Source organism: Mastomys coucha, unplaced genomic scaffold, assembly GCF_008632895.1.
Source record: "Mastomys coucha isolate ucsf_1 unplaced genomic scaffold, UCSF_Mcou_1 pScaffold18, whole genome shotgun sequence".
Classification (NCBI taxonomy): domain Eukaryota; kingdom Metazoa; phylum Chordata; class Mammalia; order Rodentia; family Muridae; genus Mastomys; species Mastomys coucha.
The window spans coordinates 19,728,326-19,739,297 of NW_022196900.1; the positions used below are offsets into that span (position 1 = coordinate 19,728,326).

Genomic DNA, 10,972 nt, shown 5'->3' on the forward strand with positions numbered 1-10,972 from the left:
CTGAATACATCATTTCATTAAACCCTGCAAAGGTTTAAGAACTCTGGTCTTTTGGCCCTGTGAAGGTTCTATGCCCCAGTGTAGGGGAATGCCAGGGCCAGGAGTGGGTGGGGCGGTGAGCAGGGGGAGGGGGGAGGGAACAAGGGATTGTTTTAGTTTTTGTTTGCTTGGTTTATTTTATTTTATTTTATTTTATTCTTATTTTATTTTATTTTATTTTTATTTTTTATTTTGGAGGGGAACCTGGGAAAAGAGACATTGTAAATAAAGAAAACATCTTAAAAAAAAAAAGGACAAAGAACTCTGGTCTTTTGATTTTGAAAGCTTAACAAGGAAGTAATTACCTCTGCTTGCTTTTCAACTCCAGGTCTGCCGCTGTTGCCACACTATGGCGTGTGTCACTAGAAGCAATCACCAGGTGGAGAACAGCTTCAAGTTCAGGCACCTGTTCAGCTTCTATAAATTTCACTATACCCAATTTGCACTGTAGATAAGTGAAGGGAAGGAGAAAGAAGGGTCAGAGAAACAATGAGCACTCACTAAACTATTGTTTAACATAACAACATGGTCATAAGCCATGGATTAATGTAACAGTAGAGCTCCTACTTAAGTTTATAATGTTCCAGACACTACACTAAATATCATAACTATTCACAATTTCATTTAACCCTCACAATCTATGAGGTAGATATTATTACAAACATTTTTAGATGAAGAAACTGAGGCAAGGCTTAAGATATTAAACTACACAACAAATGATGAAGGTAGGCTTCAAAGACAAGTCTCTGACAACAAAATGACAAGAGTCTCCCTACTTAGGTGACTCGACCTTCCTAGACAGATGAGGACTTAACATCTCTGTCTGTATCCTCCAGGTGAGAGGTGATACATTACGAACAAAGTGTTTGATGGATGCTCCTGAGAAAAATTTTGAACTCACACTTCACAGCTTTACTCTACTGTTAACATATACATTCTTGTCCTCTATTTTAAGACTAAAAATAAAGGACATGATTTCAAACCCACTCTAGTCAATCCAAGTGCAACTCCATCCAAGAGCAGTGTTTAAACTAACATGCTCAATGAAGCACAACAAATTTTAAGAACTTTCTGAAATGTGAAAGAGCTATGAATTTTAGTAACAATCATTTTGGGACAAATACACCTGAAAAGTAAAACTTTATCCTCACTTTAAAAAACAGTTACATAATAAATCTCAGATGTATGAATTAGGAATGATAAAATATGTAATTATTAAATGAGAAAGAAATGTTTAAAAATTAAATGAAAAAGAATGCCAATTAAAAAAGTGTAGCTGACAACAAAAGGGCCTTCTCAGTATAATTTAATTATAATAAGAGATACAGTTTGAAAGGTGGAGGAGTCATTAACATAAACTGCAAAGGGGATAGTTATAAAAGTCAAATACACAATACATAATGAAAGTGTACTAAAAATTAAAAATGACAAGTCTCATCAATAAAAGACAAGTTAAAACATAATACATAATTAAAGTTTACACAAGTAGTAAAAGGACAGACTTTCCTTTGATCTTCAAAGACTATGTAGTAAAAAGACTAAACTATTATGTGGCAAAGAAAAAAGTATTATATGAAACTGTTCACACAGGGAGAAAGAGAGAAAGAGACAGACAGACAGGAGGAAGATTATTATGCTGTTTCCTTGAGGTGCTGTGGATTGAACTCAGGAACCTAAACCTGCCTGCTAAGCACTCTATACATAATGTTCTTTTTTGAGCATTCTTTTGGGAGGTTTTGTTGCTTCGGGTTTTTCTTTTCTTTCCTTTTCTTTTCTTTTCTTTTCCTCTTCTCTTGAATCAGGGTCTCAAATGAACTGTACAGCCAAGAATGACTTTGAACAGCTTGAATTTCTTTGCTTTCACCTCCTGAGTGCTAGATTACAAACATGCACCACCATGTCTTAAGTCATGGAGTGCCAGGACTCAACCACGGCTTTATGCATGCTAGGTAAACTCTCTCATCAACTAAGCTACATACCCCATACCCCTCAATTCTATTCCTGACTACTTAAACCTTTACCTTTATTATCAGAAAAAAATTAAATTTTTTTTTTTAGTTAAAATAAAAATGGTTATTATGTAGCCAGGCATGGTGGCACACACCTTTAAGCCCAACACTCAAAGGAGGCAGAGGCAGGTGGACTCTGAGTTTGAGGCCAGCCTGGTCTACAGAGAGAGTCCAAGATAGCCAGGGCTACACAAGCAAACCCTGTCTTGAAAAGGAGAGAGAGACAGAGAGACAGAGAGACACAGAGGTAGAGAGAGGGAGAAAGGGAGGGAGTGGGAAAGAGGGAGAGAGGGAGAGGAAGAGGTGATTTTACTTGGGAAAAAAAGTATTAAAAATTAAGAAGTTTTGTTTTTAAAGCTAAACTATTCATTTCAGCACCAGATTATGAAACAGATAAAACATACAGAAACCTTTAAATTCAGCAAACAATGACCAACTTAAGACTATAAATGAACAATAGCAATAACTAGTACTCTCCAGTATATTCAGCTTTAAGCCTCACAAAGGACTAGGTTCAGAGTCTGGTAACAGAAAGGAGACCCTGGTGAATCTCCAAACTTCCGTACCTTTTAGAAAAGGAGCTTAATTTTGCTACCTCATTATTTGCTGTGAGGATTAAATGAGATAGTGTACTAAAAAGACCCAGTATAGTGCCTGCCATAGTTCATACTCAGAGTGGTTTCTAGACTCACACACTATGGCTTAAGGGGAGGGGGGGAGATAAAAGGTATATAAGCATTAAGTAAATCCAATTATAACCCTCATTGAATATAACACTCTAAATTTTGAGTGGCAAGAATGCCCTTATTTGCTTCTTTTTCCCTCTCCTGAAAACACTTTTGTCAATGATCACTTACATTCCCAAAAAGAAAAGGATCAAATCATTGAGACTGCTATGGAGAAATAAAGGAAGGATTGGAAGACTAACCCATGTTGCTTGAATTCCAAAATAATTACATACTGATTTCTGTTCTTCCCTGAGGTGCCTGATGACAGACACAGGGAGGCACCTTCTCTGGAGAGCACCAGTCATTTTTAAAAGCTGCTCAGAGAACATCTGTGTCCTGTTTAAATCCAGAATAAAATTCTTAATGCCAATTTTAAAACCCCAAGAAGAAATATAAAAGGGAGTCATGCTTTTCCCCACATTGTCACTTGTGAAGTATAGAAGTTCCTCACTTTACACAAAATGTACAGCCCTAAAAATTGAATAATGAAAGATAAACTGTATTTTAACTCAAAGGAGCTACATAATTAAGACCTATAGTTATAAATTAAAATGACAGAAAACTGAATTTGCTCAATATAAAATGGGTTGTGCATAGTACTTGAAAGATGTGAACAATGTTAGAAAGACAAATGATAATTTCCCACTCCCCCCTATCCCTAGGGTTTTAACAAATAAATGACAGAGGAAAATAATTTGCTCCTTTCCAACATATTCTTTAGAGAACCTGAATATACAGGAATTACATTGCACATGCTTCCATGAACTTCATAGGGGCAAGTGTTCAGGGCCAATAACTCCTATAAAGAGTAAACTGTGCGATACCTGTTCCAACTGTTCAGGCGTCCATGGGTTATCACCAATAACTCGTTTAGCTGCATAAAAGCTCATTCCTGGGGGAGGCTGTGGGATTCCAGAACCTCCCCCACTGTTTGAAGAAGAACCCTGTGATGAAGATGAATTTTGGCGACTCTGGGATTCATTTAACACATATCTGAAAAGGAAATAAAACTTAAACTCTCTATAATAACATGAATTTGTGTATATACACATATATACATAAAACACTCAATCACACACTGTCCTTGTACAGTATTATGCTAGAGCTGTGATTTCTAACCTTTGCATCTCGCCCCCTTTGGAAGTAAAATGACCCTCTCACAGGGTCACCTAAAACTATCAGATAATACAGTTATTTACATTACAATTCATAATAGTAGCAAAATTAGTTATGAAGTAGCAACAAAAGCAGTATCATGGTTGAGGGTCACCACAACATGAGGAACTCTATTAAAGAGTTACTTTTAGCATCACTTTGCTAGAAGAACAACTAAAATAAAAATTTCCACATAAGAATCACTTTGTTATTATTTTGGTTTTGGAGACAGGGTTTATCTGTGTACCCTTGGCCATCCTGGAACTCACTCTGTAGACCAGGCTGGCCTCAAACTCAGAAATCCACCTGCCTCTGCTAGGATTAAAGGCATGCAGCAACATAAAAAATCTTAAAAGTATCTATATCTTCAGCAAGTTAATCAGAAGAACCTATCACTCAAGGTGATAGTTCAATAAGTGAACTACAAAATGTTTACACCATTTCCAAGTACATATTATTGTCTGGTAAGTTAGTATAGACTCACTACATTTTGATTTTTTAATGACAAATACAGATATAAGCCTGTTGACCCCACAAGGCTTATGGTTAGCATTGTTCTATGTACCAAACAAAGCTTTTACAGTTTTTTTCCTTACTTTGTAATTCACATTAGAAAACTCACTGAATGCCGGGTGGTGGTGGTGCACGCCTTTAACCCCAGCACTTGGGAGGCAGAGGCAGGCGGATTTCTGAGTTTCAGGCCAGCCTGGTCCACAGAGTGAGTTCTAGGACAGTCAGGGCTACACAGAGAAACCCCGTCTCAAAAAACAAAACAAACAAACAAAAACCTCACTGAACCCTCTCACAAACTGTCTTCCATACAAGCACATAACATTCTAAAAATTAAAACCAAAGTAAAAGGCATCAGTCAGGGAAGATGGCTCAATGGTTAAAGGCATTTGCCACACAAGCCTGACAACCTGAGTTTAAGTCCTGAAACCCATTAAAGGTGAGAGACTCAACTCCACAAAACTACTTTGACCTCCACGCATACTCTGTATACATACAAAGAATAATAACAAAGTTTTAAAAGTAGGAAAATTTGAAAAAAATAAGAATTTTCTCATTATATATTCAAAGCTCCTTGTATGTGTCTCCTTGTTACTGTTATCTTACATACTTTTTAGCTTTTAGAGTAGAAATAAGACCTCTAAGGAATTCAATTTTTATCCAATTAAAACTATTAAACCTCATAATCTTTTTTTTTTTTTGGTTTTTCAAGACAGGGTTTCTCTGTGTAGCCCTGGCTGTCCTGGAACTCACTCTGTAGACCAGGCCAGCCTCGAACTCAGAAATCCGCCTACCTCTGCCTCCAAAGTGCTGGGATTAAAGGCGTGCACCACCACTGCCCGGCTTCATATTTATATTCTATATAAACATTAGTTGGAATCCCTTTAGCTCTATACTGATATAATTCTATACTGATAATAGATCACAATAGATACTAAAATTCTCATTATAATTAAAGAATTAGAAGCTTGGAAGCTGTGGTGGTTTGAATGAGTTCCCAACTGCTGGCACTTCTGGGGGAGATTATACCCCATAACCATAAGGTACAATTCTACTGGAGGAAGTCAGTCACAGGGGGAGATATGAGAATTCATAGCCTCACCCCACTTCCAGTTCACTATCTCAGCTTCTTGCCTGTAGTGAAGGTCCTGAAAAATCAAGCTATTAAACTAGAGGAGCAGAAGGAGAGCAAACTACAAGAAAGAATCATACAGTCTGAACCCTCTTGTCTCTTCACTGAAAACAGGTGAGATGCAGCTCCATGTGCATGGTCCTCTATGTACATAAGAGTTTTCTAAACTGCTACTTTCATTCCATTTTCCCCTGAAAACTCTCTAGCAACAAGACCAAATCAGTAGGCTAGCGGCAGACCATTATCTGGAAACTAGGCCAGATGCAAAAGCCTGATAAAACACTGCAAGGGACTAAAAAACTATTAAGAGGAAGATGTCAACAATGTGATAAAAACACAAAGTGCTACACAGGCAGTTCTTGGAGGTTATTATGAGGGACACAGAAAATAGAGCAAATATGTCTATACAGGATAAGAAATGTCTGTCACAGACACTGAGTTGACATCAAGCCAGTAAGAGATATTTTCCAAGGTGACTTTGTTATTTTCTCTGTGGAAAAATATCTTAAAAATGAGAACTGCACTACCTTAAAGAATAAGGTAGAAGTACTTGGAGGGGAGTATGAACCACTGAATACATGCAATGATGGCTATTGAGAACCCACGGTTCTAAGATGTGCTTTAAGATCTGTGCTAAAAATCAGGCAACTCTACAGCACTGTTTGAAGACATGAGAGGGATAAGCAAAGTCCAATGATATGTCTGTATAATATAAATCACATTTTGTACACTAAAGAAATTGAAAAAGAAAACAAAGCTATGAGAACAAAATTGTAGAAAGAGCCAAACAGATCCACAACTAAATGGTAGCAGTGCAAAAGAGATTTCAGGACATCAAGGAAAAAAACAGAACAAGAAAAGCTGGATATGATTTCCTAAGGTACACAGAGCTAGGAGACTCAACATTTACTTCAGCTGGGTACTGGTGAAGTCTAAAATCACAACAGCATTAGTACATCTATACAGCCAATATGTAGCAGAGCTGGACTTTAGCATTTAGGACTGATGCGAACCCTAAGAGATGTACCACACATAAGCTGAATCATTTAAAGTAGCACATAACTTCCACAGAGTAAACTCTGGAAACAACACTGCTTCGCTCTCTGTCATTCTTAACTCACCCATAAGGCATCAGAAGGACATCTAGCATAAAGTCCAAGAGCAGCTGCACAGTCTTTGGTTTCTCAGCAAGGTTAAAAGGAGAAGCTGATTTGGATGATTCAGCCGGGTATTTCATGTGAAAAAGAGTTGGTATTAAAAGATGCATTAAGCTGAAAGAAAAAATTTTATTTATTGCAGCTACTTTATAAATCAATTTTTATACATGCAAATAAAAGATATACTTAATACAAATTGGCAAATATATCAGGAGCTATTCATTTTTGATACCAATTAGGAAAGTCTTAATTTAGGGAGTAGCCTTGATTTTCTAATCCCTAGCACTCAGGAGGCAGAAGCAGGTAGATTTCTGTGAGTTTAAGGCTAGCGTGATCTATAGGGTTAGTTCCAGGATAGCCAGGGCTACACAAAGAAACCCTGTCTCAAAAAATATAAAAATAAAAGACTCAAATATTAAGCTGGTCATGGTAGCAGTACATGCCTTTAACCCCAGCACTCAGTAATGTGAGACCAGGCTGGCTAATAGAGCAAGTTCCACAACACACAGAACTACAAACAGAAACCCTGTCTCAAAAACAAAACAAAACAAACAAACAAAAAACAAAAACAAAAAAAAAGCAAAAACAACAAATGAACAAAGATCTCAAAGTATTAAGTGATAATTGGCACTTAGCCAACATGGTTCATCACTTTAAAAATCTAGAAAAATATATATAATGGAAACTTGATTTCACCAGAAGGTACTTCATATTACATTTTAGAGAAAAGTAACGTTGAACATGTTCTTTCAATAAAAATTTGCTTCGATAATTAATCTGATTGTAAACACCTGTAGTCTTTTGTTCAAGGCTTCTGAGGCCCTGCAATTGATCCCCAAGACCATTATCAAACAACTGATTGACTGATAAGTAAACCAGAACTGGAAACTTTCTAGATGACAGGTCTGAGATAAAGATGTTTTCACTAAACCCAGGAATAAATTATGTGATAAAAGGCCTTCATTTTTTCCAGTGCCTATATTAATAACACTCTATTGCTTCCAAAAATTGCTGAGAAATGTTTTGTCCATCAAGACAGAGATGTTTTAATGAAAAATGTTCTTTTTTAGTTATTTAATGCATACATGGGTATTTCACCTCCATGCAAGTCTACACTACAAAGATAGCCTAGTGCTCAGAGCCAGAAAAGGGTGCTGGATCCCCTGAACTGGAGTTATAAATGGCTGTGAGTACTATGTGAGTGATAGGAATTGAACCTGGGTCATCTGAAAGAGCAGACAGTACTCTTAACTACCAAGCCATCTCTCCAGATGAAATTAAAGAAAAACAAATCAATGAAAAAGATTTTTAACATTACATAAACCAACCATTTTTAAAAAGACAACAAAAAAATTGAAGCAGTTAAATTTAGGAAAATGTCATTCTTACACATTTTTTGTGTTCATATGAAGAACTTTATAATGTTATTAATAAAACAGTAACTAAAACTACCACAGAAAATTCAACTATCTTTCAGGTAAATAACCCCAAGTCTTTCCATTTGCCAAGTAAAACCAAATGTGACCTGTATTTGAAAAGCAAAAGCTGTTGGCTCTTACAGATGGGAAACAGGTAAGCGAGGAAGCCTTACCTATCCTGCTGTGGCTGAGGTTTCCCTTCCATGGCAGTAAGAAGTGTAGGGGCCAGCTCACACTGTTTTTCCACTGGCAGGCGAGGATAGCCCATCTTAACATAAATTATAGTAAAATTCTAATGCAGTAAGAGAAAGCAAGTGAGTATGAAGGGGAAAATTCAATTACAGAAAGTTATAGTTGTTAACACAAACATCACAAGAATCATCCTCTGTTTATTACAGCTTATCCAAATTACTCATAACAGGGGAAGCACAACTTCTTCAAACTGTTTGTTTTAAAGTCAGCTTTTTATGTAAGAAAGGTAACTCAGCCAAAAGCAGTCATATGTGCAATTACTATTGCTAGGAAGAAAAAAGTCATTTAGCCTATCTAAACCTATATATATAACACACATTATCAGCAGATCTCTCAGTTTGCTGCATTAATCCGAGATCACAGGTTAACAAATCCCAAGCTTCCATTTCACAGGCCAATTACTAAAACCATCTTTAGAAACTGCAGCACTCTGCTGTTCCTCAATCCAGTAACGACTCAGCAATGGGTGACAGGTAAGCCCAGGAGACTGAGTGCTGCAGAGGTTATTAGTAGCACTATAACCCATGCAAAATTTACAGCTGAAGTAAACTCATGAATATAAATCCAGATTTACAAATAAGACAGCTGCTAATCTGAAGGACTCTTCACAAAAATGAACAGGCATCATAATGACTTCTATTTAACATAGTTATTGACCTCAATGTTTGTATTTGCTTAAAGGAAAGATACTGTCTTATAATGAAACTATATGTCAAAAATAGCCACAGCACCTCCCAAAGTTTTGTGACTCCTGATAAAACAATTTGAAATATTCTGCCCCATTATAAAAAATTACAAGAGCCAGGAAAAAGCACTATCTGTCATCATATAACATCAACATTTTTTAAATTTTGTTTTCATGAAATGGAATGAAGACGAATACTTGCTAGTCTCAGATCTACTCCACTACAAAAAAGGATATCTTTTGAACACACCTAACAAAGAGTATTGCTTTATTATGCCTATGTGCTATAACTCTTCTCTTTTCGGACTTGTCTCATATACTAAGAATCAAATCACTGTTATTTACATAAAAACAATTATATGTATTGGGTAGGGATATAGCTCAGTAGAACATTTACCTTACTTGCAAAGGGCCCTTGACTTAATGCCCTGTATGACAATTTTTTAAAAGAAAGTATACATATTAAAGAGTACCATGTGACATTTAAATTTATGTATACATTATATACTGCTTCCATTAGATTAAACATATCCTTAAATATCTATCATTTCATTAAGGCAAAACCTTGAAAGCCTTTTTTCTAGCTTTCTGTAAGTTATTTTGTTGTTCCTGTGTTCATATTCAAGAAGAGCATACCATAATTTGTTCAGGCTATTCTTGAACTTCTGAGCTCAGCAATAGTCCAGCCTCAACCTAACAAGTCAAAGGAACTACGAGTCCTACTACCACACTGGGCACCTCTAGACACCTGTTTGTGTAAAGTAGCCATTACATACAGTCATTCTAACTGGGCAACAACAGCACATCACAAGTTCCTGTTCTCTAAACTTAGTACCTAGCAATTAATTTTTCCCCAACTTCTGATAATCGCTATTGTACTCTTAATTTCTTTGAGATTAACTTGTTCAGATTCTGTATAAGTAAAATCATTGTTTTTATGTTAAGTACCTGAAAGTCATTTCACCAACATTTCTTTGCCCAAGAAATGGTCACTCATTACAATGTTCCTATAACTTCTTTGAAGCAGCACTACCTGTGAATCAGTACTCCGTAAGAAAATAACACACTCTTATTTTAAAACAACTGTTTCAGTTAGGTATGGTCTAAGAATAAAACTTTTAAGTTTGCCAATATACATTCTTGGTATCACCTAAACATTGAGAAGACTGACTTAAGCCACCCTACCCCCCCAAAAAAAATCCAAAATAACTCTCACCGTGACAAAGGAAACTGCAGCAGGGTCCTGGTACTGAACCAATAGTGTTTCTACTGGAAGTTGTATTTTGGGGCGGCTTTTTATGCGTTTATTCAGATGGACCAGCAGTTCCATTACCTAAAGCAAAGACAGAACTGGAATTATCAATCATATCTTAAAAATAAATTCATTTCTTAGATACTGTTTATTTTGTGGAAAGTAGCTACTTCTTTCTTTTAAGTAACATAAAGTTTATATTGCAGAAAGGGATATATCAGAATCAGAAACACAGTATCTGCATTTTGCAAGATATCAAGATTATTACAATGTAAAATATAAGATTCTACTGTTTCTAGATATACCTGGTTGGCCAAATCAAGGAGTACTTCTGAGAAAATGTAGTAGGAACACTGAGTTCTAGGGAATAGATAAACTACAAGGAGAAAATTGGTTTTAAAAAAGGAACAGGGCCTAAAAAAATATGGCAAATTATATCTATCTGAAACCCAGAGAGGTAAGAATCCATAAAGTAGGATCTGGATTATACTAGAATTTAGTAAAACACTGAAGTATGTTTACTTTATCCTGGAAAAACATCTAATACCACTAGAGAATTTAAGTAAAAGCCGGGCGGTGGTAGCACACGCCTTTAATCCCAGCACTTGGGAGGCAGAGGCAGGCGGATTTCTGAG

At 36.3% G+C, this 10,972-nt stretch overlaps 1 protein-coding gene across 5 annotated transcripts in view; it reads right to left on the bottom strand.

Moving 5' to 3' along the window:
* Window positions 1-10,972, bottom strand: part of Ecpas (Ecm29 proteasome adaptor and scaffold) — a 116,648-nt gene that overhangs the window by 71,694 nt on the left and 33,982 nt on the right. For 4 of the 5 annotated variants that reach the window (XM_031377520.1, XM_031377519.1, XM_031377517.1 and 1 more), the window contains 5 exons: window positions 10,302-10,418; window positions 8,322-8,440; window positions 6,695-6,844; window positions 3,601-3,769; window positions 345-484 (listed from right to left, as the gene is read on the bottom strand). In XM_031377520.1, coding sequence (XP_031233380.1) covers window positions 345-484; window positions 3,601-3,769; window positions 6,695-6,844; window positions 8,322-8,440; window positions 10,302-10,418 — 695 coding nt within the window. Of the gene's footprint in view, window positions 1-344; window positions 485-2,976; window positions 3,199-3,600; window positions 3,770-6,694; window positions 6,845-8,321; window positions 8,441-10,301; window positions 10,419-10,972 lie in introns of those variants that run through there. The other variant, XM_031377521.1, reaches the window with a different exon arrangement.